General features: G+C 47.1%; 1 protein-coding gene across 1 annotated transcript in view; it reads right to left on the bottom strand.

The window, feature by feature from the left end:
• The window catches only part of Myo16 (myosin XVI), a 373,810-nt gene that overhangs the window by 185,528 nt on the left and 176,102 nt on the right, over window positions 1–12,180 (bottom strand). Inside the window, 3 exon segments of the mRNA XM_051169490.1 lie at window positions 8,277–8,418; window positions 10,563–10,634; window positions 11,372–11,489. Coding sequence (XP_051025447.1) covers window positions 8,277–8,418; window positions 10,563–10,634; window positions 11,372–11,489 — 332 coding nt within the window.

The following is a 12,180-nucleotide window of genomic DNA, read 5'->3' as shown; positions in this document are numbered from 1 at the left end:
GCAATCAGTAGAATGATTTAAATAAGTCGACCCAGAAATAGAAGTCACTTGTACTGTATTCGTAAGAATCAAAGAAATGCCTGTATGTAATGAAAATCCCCAACTGAACGAAGGGAAACACGCATGCATGGTGTGTCAGATTCAGTTCTGGACAAACTGCTCGTTAGTGCATCCTGACACAGCAGAGAGACAAAGTAGTTAGAACTGAAACATGTGTGAAGCTTGTGGAATGAATTTAGAGGTACTTAGAGGGTGGTTTAGAGGCCTAGAGAAAAGAAAATCACTGAAAAATACCAAAGAAACAGTCAACTTGTAAGCTCAGAAAACAAAAGAGCAAAAACAAGGACACAATCAACTACAAAACAGTTAAAACAAAAGAACATGAGACTTTCCAATCAAACAAAAAATTTTTTTAGAAACAGTTCTTACACACTAGTTTGAGCCAGAACAAAAGTACGCACAAACTATGAGAGGTTATAAACTTACTGAAAGGCCATAAGAGCACACCTGGAGTTCACACAGAGTAAGCTTAAAACTGTAGAATGGGTGGCTTTGTTGGAAACATGTGTAACTCAAAAAAAGAAACAGAATCTGTGCTCACGGGCAGCCTGTCCCCCAGCTGTTGGATGGCGTTAGGAACACCGTAGAGAGGAGAGAAACGAGAGAAACACAGACTGGCTCCTCCTACTTGTTAGTATGAGTTGACAGCCAAGGGATCTATCAGGGGAAAGAACTAGAATCTTGTCTCACTTGTGACAACAAAAACAAACTAAACCGAACAGGCTGGCGGCCTTACAGGGTGAATGAATCAACATAAGAAATAAAATGGGGGCTAAAGAGATGGCCCAGGGCTCAAGAGCACTGTCTGTTCTTACAGAGGACCAGCTTTGGTCCCCAGCACCTACGTGGGCTCACAAGCACTTGGAACTACAGTTTCATGGGACCTGATGGCTCCTCTGACTTCTCGGGCCTCCAGGCACTCAAGTGGTACACATACATGCATCTAGACAAACAGTTATTAAACAATTAAAAATTTTAAAGTAACTAAAAATATTTTAAAGTGAAAGTGGACTTAGTGAGTTGTATGCATGTGTGTGCATGTCCTTGTCTCTCCCTCCCTCTGTGTGTGTGTGTGTGTGTGTGTGTGTGCATGCGTGTGTGTGTGTGTGTATGAAGCAATACTAATTAAAGGAGAATTTATGAATTGGACAGGGAGTACAGAGAAAATGGGAGGAATTGTGGGGTAAGAGGTAAAATTGACATAAGTATAGAACTCATATATGTTAACACACACACACACACACACACACACACACACACACACACCCCTGAGTACGGTGGCACATGCCTTAAACCTAGCACTTGGAGGTGGAGGCAGGTGGATCTCTATGAGTTTGAGGCCAGTCAGAGTCCAGACTAGCTAGGGCTATGAGACCCTGTCTTAACCAAACCAAACCAAACAAAAACAAGTAAAGACACTGCATAAGGACAAGTCTTAGCAATACTGTCATCATTTTGGAAACAAGTCAAGACGTACAATTGCACATTTGCAGCTCTGTCTGGCAGAGCTGGTGTGTGCAGTAAGGCAGCACGAGAACCAAGAGGCACAGGTGGAAGAAACACCCTCTGATCGTGTATTAGAAAACACAAACTATTCTCTTAAAAACTTATCGGAACCAATGAGAAAAGCCTAGATAGAATTTCGGATTTCTAGATAAAGGGTCAACCTTAAAAACTCTTCATTCAGCATTTCAATAAACTGTAGTGTAACAGAACAGCAATCTGGTAACACCAAGCGAGGCGCAGTGTGCAGAAACTGAAGGGGAGGCGGCAGGCACTGCTGACTGACAGAACACAGACAAACGCTGCAATGCGGAAGGAAGCGCTAGTTTAAGGGGGACGAGCTCCTCCACAGTCATCTGTGGATGTGCGTCTGCGCAGGGTCCTCAAAGAACATTTCATGGAAATCAAAGATAATACGGAATCTATGGAAGAATAAAGATCACCAAAACATGGGAAGAAAGTGGAATCTATTAAAAAGAACCAAAACATTAAAATATACTATTGATGTAATTTCAGTCAGATTAAAACCCAGAGGGACTGAGCAATGATGTTAATAGAATATCAGAGTCAAATATAAAATCACTTCAATCCCTCGTCCACCAAATATCATATTTATGATTTGTTGAAAACCTCAGTTTGAGGGAAAATGTAGAGTAGCCTTGTGATGAGAGGACTGTCTATGCTAAGGCCCCGAAATAGGACTAAAATGTGCAGCGCGTCTGCGGCAGTCTCCAGGCTGCAGTGCAGTCTTGCTGGAGGAGTCGCTGCTCAGTCAGAGGAACGCAGACTCATGCCCTGCCTGCCATGCTGCCACTAAAGGCCGCCAGCCCAGGGGAATCCTGAGCAAGCACCAAAAGCTGTGCACAAGGACGCAGCGCTGCTGGCAACTGAGGAAACTGTGAGACTCAGCAGCCGTCTGCACATGGGGTTTCCGCATACACGAGAATTAGTCCGGCAAGTGAAAGCAGTAGACTACTCTTGACAGGTTGATGCGGTTAAGTCTCAAAAACAACACGGAATCAGGAAAAAAGAAGCACAGAAAATACACCTCAGGCTTGCACGGGTATACTTCTTGTCAACTTGTGTTCTTCCGCAGTTATTATGAAAAAGAGGATGACTGGGGAGAGAAAGAAATGCCTGGGGAGGACTGGGCCTCTTCTATTCGAGGAAGCAAGAAGGACTTAGGCTTTCAGCTCCACCATTTAGTTTTTCTACCTCGTTACAAATGTAAACATCAAGTGTTAGTCATGCTACCTTGTGGCCACAGGTAAATGTCTGCCGTGTAACTGTGTACTCATCTTGACTTTTCAATCTTTTCTAACAAAGGATAAAAGATGACAAATGATAAGAAAGGATATTATTCACAAGTGGGGGAAAAAAAACCTCTGACTGAGTTTAGCTTCATTTTCTAACAAATGCATGGCAAGAATTTGATTATTTTTTATGATGTGGTTAAAATTTAATAACACAGATCCATTTATTAAGTGCTCTCAATAGGATTAAGAAAGAATGTATAAATCATCTTTTTTTAAACTCAGTGCTTGATTGTGTGCTGATTTCTAGACTGCTACTGTGTAACTTCCTGCAGCCTTTCATTTGCCCTGTGTTTTTCTGAGGGCAACTTTATAAGCTGGGACTCTGAGAGCTAAATCTTCATCGTCATTTCAATAAACTATCACAAGGGGGGAAAAGTCAGAGTTCATTGCAAAGTAACAATTCCATTGGATTCTTAGACACATGTTGGCTTTCTTACAAATTTCACATTGTTTCCTGTTTGTTGTTGTTGCTGTGTTTATTAAATAAAGGTAGATAGTGTGTCCTTTCCTGGAAAATAACAAGTATAAAACATAAGATACAGGACAAATAGGGGTGGGAGGGGGAAGGCAAGTGGCTGTGAGTCATCACATGGTGTGGCCGATTCAATGAGAAAGGCCCATAGGCTCACGTTGTTTGAACGCTTGGGTCTCAGTTAATGGAGCTGTTTGGGAAGGGTTAGCAAGTGTGAACTTGTTGGAGTAGATATGGCCTTGTTGGAGGAGGTGTGTTGTTGGAGGTGGGCTTTGAGGTTTCAGAAGTCCATGCCAGACTTGGTCTCTCTCTTTATCTGTGACTTGGCGACATAATGGGAACTCCCAGCTCCTGCTCCAGCACCATGCTCCCTCATCATGGTGATTACAGACCCACCTTCTGAAACTACAAGCACCCTCCCAATTGAAAGCCTTCTCTTATGAGGTGCCTTAGCCATTGGTGTCTCTTTATAACAATAGAACATGGGGGCTGGAGAGTTGGCTCAGTGGTTAAGAGCACTGTCTGTTCTTCCAACGGTCCCGGGTTCAATTCCCAGCCCCCACATGGCAGCTCACAACTGTCTGTAACTCCAAGATCTGACACCCTCACACCAATGGCAAGTCAAATAAAATAAAATAAAAACAAAAAAACAGGAAAAAAACACAATAGAACATGGCCAAACATACATTTCTTCAAATGTGTACAGTGGTCAGCAGAGAGGACACTGAAAGGCTTGAGGACCGCCACCAATGTCGGCTCACCAGCCTTCTCTTCTCGCCAGGACTGGCTGCGTGCTTTTAACACAGGAAAATAAAGGTCAAAATTCCTCTAAATAGGAGCCCCGGGTTTATGTCCTCTACATTATCTGGAGCCTTATTTCTTGGGTCCCACGGCTCTCGGTGACACTCATGTGCCTTCTGAAGGTGCTGTGGAGTGCCAGGCTTCCTCCCACAGACAGACAGACGCCATAGCACTGCTGCCTCCCACTGGGCACTGGGAGGGGACCAGGACAAGAACTTCCCACAGCTGTCCTTTGCTGGGCTCTGTGAGAGCATGTGCTGGCCACTGCTGCTCTCTCAGGACAGCATGGATTCTGTTTGTGTCAGGAGCTAGGGACCTGGTGGGCAAGCCAAATTCTGGGAGCGCTAACACATAACTAGCTTTTCTGACCCCCTTTGCCTATTTCATGGCTGATTCCAGGAAGAACAACAGTGTCACTAGAGGCAGGGTGGCATCTGCAGTGGCTGGGGTGAGGATAACAGAAAGTGGAAATTGAGAGGCAAGGCCTAGAAGTAGGGTCTGACTCTTGCCGCGGGCTGGGCAAACAAGAGCCTGTCTGGAAAGCATTGCCATAGGGTACGACAGTTTTTAATAGTGACATTGCCATCCATTCCTCTCAAAGCCAAGAAATTATAGCTAAGAAAAAGCAATGTCCCAGAAAGGGTTAACGTCTAGAAACTGTAGTTTTAAAATGTGTGTGTGTTGTTGTTTTTGTTGTTGTTGTGAGGAAGGCTCCTGTTTTACCTTCTCAGTCATCCCTCCTAAATATGCTGTTTTTAGTTTTTAGCTATTTAGTGAAATTTTACCCCAGTAGGCACTTGTGCACACACACTTTGAGAATGATACAGTTTTAAAGAAACACAAAGCATGGCTGCTGCAGAGGTTTCGGGGTCCTTCTTACTACTATTATTTTAGCTTTTTCTGCCTCCTTGAGCCATGCCACTCTGCACTGAGCCTAATAAACTGTTCCAGTGTGCTTCAAGTCTGACCTGCCTCTGCCAGGGCCAAATGCATCCTGAGAGAGCCACACAGATGTCAAGGTCACAGCAGACAGGAGCCCGGGAAAGACTCCTCTTAATCTTCCAGACTGGCTTGTCCTGGAAAACACAGACAGTCTGTGCTCACCTCAACTGACTAGTCCTCCAATGTCCCTGCTTCACACTGTAAGGTTTCCTTGTGGAATCAGAAGAGAGAGCACAGCTGCCTTTTCATATTATACCCATTTTACTTTAAGAAATGAGCTGGTCATTCCAAGAGGAGACATTTGATCTACTCCAGCTTTCCTTGGCTCCTTCCAAGGTGCCTTAGTGTCCAGCTGGCCAGCACCCACTCTCGCTTGAAATTCTCACAAGAAAATGAAGAGTAGGACTATCCCAGCCCATCACCTCAGTGTGACTACCCCGCCCATCACCTCAGTGTGACTACCCTGCCCATCACCTCAGTGTGACTACCCCAGCCCATCACCTCAGTGTGACTACCCCGCCCATCACCTCAGTGTGACTACCCCAGCTCATCACCTCAGTGTGACTACCCCAGCCCATCACCTCAGTGTGACTACCCCAGCCCATCACCTCAGTGTGACTACCCCGCCCATCACCTCAGTGTGACTACCCCGCCCATCGCCTCAGTGTGACTACCCTGCCCATCACCTCAGTGTGACTACCCCGCCCATCACCTCAGTGTGACTACCTCAGCCCATCACCTCAGTGTGACTACCCCAGCCCATCACCTCAGTGTGACTACCCCGCCCATCACCTCAGTGTGACTACCCCGCCCATCACCTCAGTGTGACTACCCCGCCCATCACCTCAGTGTGACTACCCCAGCCCATCACCTCAGTGTGACTACCCCGCCCATCACCTCAGTGTGACTACCCCGCCCATCACCTCAGTGTGACTACCCCGCCCATCACCTCAGTGTGACTACCCCGCCCATCACCTCAGTGTGCTGGCCAGCTTTTACCACTAGAGCATCAGAGGGTTAAATTTACTATAAAGCATTTCTAATACTTTAAAACAAACGAAGGCTGGCAAATACCAAAATTGTAAGGTTGTGCAAATACCTCTGACTTTTCTGATTCCAAAAGCAGATCTTTAAAACATGAAGTGTTCTGAGAATTTCTAAGAGTCAGAGTTACTTTCCCTTGCATCGATAGGAAGTTTAAACCCAAATTTAGGTGATTCTTGGCAAAAAAAAAAAAAAGTTAATAGTTCCGAGGAGATACTGTCGCTCAGAGGTGGAACGTGTGACTACAGTTTATGACTCGCATTCTCCGTGAACACTTTCTTCGTGCAGCTGGTTCCAAAGAGCTTCGGAAGCTAAGACCACCACCTACTTCTCTACTCTGACACACAAGGCAAGATGTCCACCTTTTAGGAGGCTGGCCATGTTTTCTCTCTCTAACACATTTAAGTGTCTCCAAACATAAATTTAAGGCTCTGAACGATTCAAATGTCAAGTGGAAGTTTTCTAGAAGTTCCAGGTTTATGCATTAATTGAGCATTAACTGATCACTATCTACACGGGGAAAGGTGCGAATAGATTTCTACAAGGATAGTTTGGTAAACTTAGCACATTGCTTTCAGCTGTGGATAATTATTATGTTTACAGGCTGTGGCATCTCACTTCTTTTGCCAACTTGTTAGGGTTAAGAACTGCTCGGGGACATTAGTGAGGTGCGCCTTTGGGTGTGTACATCTGCGGGACTGAACTGAGGGAAGGAGACCTGCTCCCACCCCACCCCCCACAGGGACAGTACCATCCCATGGGCCAGCGTCCTTGATGAAATTAATAGTGAAAAGGAGAAAGAAAGCCAGCTGGATTCTAGCATCCCCCTTTCTCTGCTTCCTGGCCCACTGATTGATAAGCAAGCTTGGACCAGTCCGCTCCCCGCCCGCCAGCCTCCCCTTCCAACCCAGAAACAAAAGGAACTCCTTAATTTCTTATACCCCTTCTCTTAGGTGTTGCATCACAGGGAGGGCAAGGCTAGGAAGATGGAGGGCCACAGGCCGAGAGCTGAAGCTTTCATCACACCACGGAGCCAGGAGCCCTCGTCACATCCAAGGACAGGGCAGGTGTTTCTGCTAAAACCAGCTGAGCCACCCTGAACTGCCCAGCAGGTGTTGAAGACACTACACAGTGCTGAGTGCTGGGATTCTGCAAGGCTACATCTGAAGAATTTCAATATCCCTTTGTTCAAAGCCTACAATGTCTATGCTCACCTCAGGACTTTCCCATTAATTGATGCTAATTTTAATATTTTCCAAGAAATGGCTTAATCCAGGGATTTGGTAAAGAACTCTAGGACAATGGGGAAAGTTCTCAGAGAGTTCCATTCAAAGGCACGCATGCCTGTGAAGAGTTCTGAGTGAAATCCGACCTTCAGATGTCTGCTCAATGTCAGCACGAGTGACAAGAATAATAACGGAGTTATTCATTGACAAAACGCCATGGAAATCTATAATTTTTAGATGATCAAATAGCCCTGAAAGGCTACTGCTTAGAGATGATTAAGGGTATGAGCCATGTGGATTACCACAGAGAAACTTTGTCAAATAACCCATGAAGTAAGGAAGGAATCTCAAGGCAGAGTTGTACTCAGTGTCAAACTGACTCTGACAGAGACACACGTGGGCTTTCATCCAGCTCCCGAGCTCCTGATATTCTTAGACTGTCTTGTTCCTAGACTCATAAAGTTTCTATTCTTCTCGGTGCACAAAAGGCCACATCTATACCTTCATTCTGGAGAGAGCCCATTTGCATATCTATGCATGAGAGACAGTTTGATTCATCCATCAGTGCTGGTGGGTGGGAAGGTGGGGCGGGGCTTAATATTTCTAAAGCATAATTACTGATGCCTTCCAGTGAGATTAGCTTGCTAAGATGAAGCATGAATGAAGCCTGTCCCTGGGCAATGCTGCAACGCAAAGCATCTCCCAGAGGTAAGGCCTTAGGTGTGCATAGCAGAGTAACAGGCGGCCCTGCCATTCACAGACCTGGAACCACAAATAGCTGGATAGCCCAAGGGCCAGCATCTATAGCCCCTGAGTAGTGTGTGACTGACTGGGTGACATTGGGGCCAGCATGTCCAGCCCCTGAGCTGTGTGTGGCATGGTGATGTAGGCACGAGCATACGCAGCTCCTACCTTTTATGTTCATCTTGATTCTGGAGGCAGCAATTCACCGTGTTAACCAGAAAACCAAACAAACGACTGTACAGCGACTTGGCCAAGAGATCCCGGTAAAATGCAGCAATCTGTGTGTTGTGTCGACGTATTATCACGTCTCCTGGAAGAGTAGAAGGAAAAGGAAGTATTAGGACAAGTGGCCCCCTCCTCAGAAACCAACCAAACTGTCTATTCATTCTCTTGAACATCCACGCACACCCTGTTAAAAAAAAAAAAAATGACAGTGAAACCAGCCGCCAGTCATCACCACCCAGAGCAAGTGCCAGATCCTTGGCTAATCATTACAACATCTGACCGCGGTCCTGCTGCTGTCACCTCTGTGTGGCTGAGCTAGTTCAGGGCCCTGTGAGCCAGCTTCCTGACAGCGGCTCACTGGCTGGGCATTGAGCCGGCCCAGAGCATCTGAATGCTCGCTCGCCTGTCTGGAAAGTAAGGGCGAGATCAATCAAGGTGTACCCACGGAGCTAGTGGAGGCGGCAGGGCCTTCGGGAGGAAGTGGCTGCCATTCTCAAGTGGAGTGATGGAGACCCTGAGAGAGTAGAGCTTCTGGAATGAAAAGGCCAGTGAATGACCTCAGGGAAGAGGTTCAAGGTGGCCTGGCACAGGCAGAGCCAGTGTAGAATTCCTGACAGAGACAGAGTGTGAATGGGCGTGGTGGGGGTGTCACAGATTTGTGCCTGTGGCCTTAAGTCTCGGGCTGAGCAGGTAGCAGGGACAGCAGAGTCTCTCCAGATGGCTGGAGGGATAAGGTGTATGGAGGGGGTGCTGCTGAGATGAAATATAATTTCATTGTCTTGTAAGAACAAGGTCAAGACCATGGATGTCGAACCGTCTGTGAAGGCAGGGAAACGCGTGCAGCTTTCTCGGAGATGGTACCACTGGAGCTCCAGGTTAATACGATTGAGGAGTTCTAAAGAGTAACCACAACATGGTGGAAGGCAAGGGAGGGAGGGAGGAAGGGAGGGAGGGAGGGATTGAGATGGAACCATATGGTTACATGGTAAGTGGCAAGTGAGTTTAAAAATGTCTTCAGAAAGATACAACCGAGGGTCCCACGTCTTGAGAACATCAGGTCATTTAATGTAGCTGAGTGCAGAGGTGTGGATGGAGAAGTGGTTAAGACCATCCATGAAGGCGGGCCCAGAAGTCTGTCCTACAGGGAGGAGCTTTCTCTAGGGAAATTGGTGTCTCTAAAAAGACTGATGCTCACAGGTGAAAAGCAAATTCCTATTTATTCCTATGGAAGGAGGGAAAAACGAACAAAGTCCAGATGAAAACATCAACAGAGACTGGTGTCATGGTCCAGGACAAGAAACCAAGAGGGCAGTGAGGACGGACGCTGTTTATAGAGTCACTTAACTCAGTAGAGAAACAGGAGGCAGGAGAGGAGCCAGCATTACCTGCTAAGCAGCTCGGTGGATCATGACAAAGTTGATTAGTGTGGAAGGGGTATCCTGAGAGGTAGAGATCATGAGCCAAGCAGCAACGTGCCTGCAAGTCAGACCCACGCGGTGGTGGCCAAGCTCAGCACAGAATGGTCAGGGGACCATAAAACCTGCGACCATAGCAAGCCCTCAAAGCTATGGAAAGGAAGGCTGAAGAAAGGCAAGTGGGTAGCTGAAACATCTACAAGAACAGTCTCCTTGTGCCCTGAGCAGAGACACACACCTCACAAGGAACAGGCAATGGACAGAAGGCTGAAACTGGCCTGTAAAGTAGACAGCCTCTCTGCCAGTGGCTCGGCATCCACAGCGATTAACCCCTTTTAATCTGAGTACTTCCCTCTCCTAGGAGAGTGATGGCTATGCCCACCTCGAGACTATTTGTGAGATCAAAAGTAACGACATTTGGGACACTTGGCACCATGTCAACCCCTCGTAAATGTGAAATAAATGACAGCTCCCCATTATGAGCAGACAAGGCAGAGAGAAGGCTGCCCCGCCCCCACAAAGGTCCATGTTTCATGAGAATAAATCCTCGCAGATTGATGGCTTTGTTTTTCTGCCCTGACAGGTTGATTAGGAAGGGGGCTACTTAATCAGAATGCTCTCCCAGGAGCAGGGCAGAGCTCCCATACAGTAATGGGGGACCAAACAGGCTTGGAACCCTCTGCCTTTCTTTTGGCATTCAACCCACGCAAACAGTTTCCTTATGTGGAGACAGGCAGAGTTGTGTTTAATTTCCCTACTTGAAAGCAGCCCAGGAACTGTACAAAGGTAAAAGTCAGCTTGCACAACGACTTACCTTTAAAATACTGAATATCAGTGGTTAAGGCGGATGCCAGCTCATCTGTCGACACCTGCAGCATGCCTGCCACTGAAAGCAAAACAGGCTGTGAGTATGAAATCACTGTGCATCTAGAGACCAAGAACACTGCTCTGTGTGTTTTTTATGCAGCTGCTTCATGTAAACACCTTAAAAAGAAGGACAGCAACTTCCGCTCTCGGACTAGACTCATCTGGAGCCTTAGAACGGCAGAGGTTCGTGCAGTCTCGATCAGTCTGGGCTCAGCCACGGCACATTTGCCCCCTTCAGCACCCCCACAGAGAGGGCTTGATTATTTTTTTTCCAAAATTCTTATTAAGTAACTTTGGAACAGGTGAAAACAAGCTGTTTATTAAAAAAACCTGTGGTTTGAGGGTATTTTTTTAAGTGGGTGTGGCTAGAAAGGCAATATCAAGAAAGAGCAAGATTTTAAACATGGTATTTAAAGGGAAGTTATTGTGTTTATAATGCTTAGGTAATGACCTGGTACCCAAATACTGTGTGGACAGTGGTAGGGGCAAAGAATATTTAGATAATATCACATGACATGAAGTATACATTGACTCCCTAATGCTGTCAGTGAGGTGTGCAGAACAGGAAGGTCACACACACACACACACACACACACACAAGCCTAGAGAAAAGAAAGGTTCTCCCCTCCCCCAGGGCTTCAGCCCTCAGAAGCGACTATTGCGGCTGGCCTGCTTTTTGTACTGTGTCTCCATCTACTGGCAGTGCTGTGAAACTGCACAGCAGCCACCTTCCCGTCCAGGCCCTGCTCCACTGACCTTGTTCCAGAAGCTGGAGGTCAGAGACAAAGGCTGAGTCCGCTTCCGTCAGCGCCGTGAACTGAATGTCTCCAACGTGTAATGCCGCTGCTAGGATAACAAACAGGTTCTCCACCTCCTGCGTGACCACAGAGAACAGATAGGGCAGCTCAGAGGAGGGAGGAGATGACACCACACAAGAAGGACTCTGGCGGCGGGCTAGCCACTCCTCAACCCACAGAGGTCGGTCTGCCTACTGCTCGAAATCAAATCCCGGCTCAGCGCATGTTGCCCTTAAATCGACGCTGCTGTTCTGATAAGAATCAGGGTGTTCTGGGTGATCACTATTCAAAAGGCAAATTTGTGATTGTGATTCAGGCTCTGGCAGGAAACACCCAGTCCTTGCACATAGGTGCAGGAAGCAGGGGAGCAGGGTCTGGAGTAAGGACTGAAGCCTGGAGTTGTCACTTTCCCACCTTTAAAGCGAGAGCCCGGAGACACCGGAATTAAGTCACGCTGAGCTGTAGCAGCCCATGACCGTGGCAGACAGCAGGCTTTCCGACTGGACTCGGCAGGATGGACACTTCTGGACGTTCAGGCAGGGAGGGCCTGTGCCATTCTCTGGTGTGGTGATTCAGTGAGCTTTGCCTCGAAGCTGTGAAAAGCCACTGCATCCCACACTATAATGCACGGAATTTGAATCAGAAACACTCCCCGCGGCATCGGGAGACCTGGGATCCAGTCTACAATGGTGCTGTGTGCCCTCCTGCCTTGTCAGCTTGCCTGCTGCTGGGTTCAGGTTAGACGGAGGCAGGTGTGGGTCTGCAGCT

This window comes from Acomys russatus, chromosome 27, assembly GCF_903995435.1.
Source record: "Acomys russatus chromosome 27, mAcoRus1.1, whole genome shotgun sequence".
Lineage (NCBI taxonomy): Eukaryota > Metazoa > Chordata > Mammalia > Rodentia > Muridae > Acomys > Acomys russatus.
The sequence above is the reverse complement of the archived record's forward strand: the minus strand, read 5'-3'. Positions and strand labels throughout refer to the sequence as shown.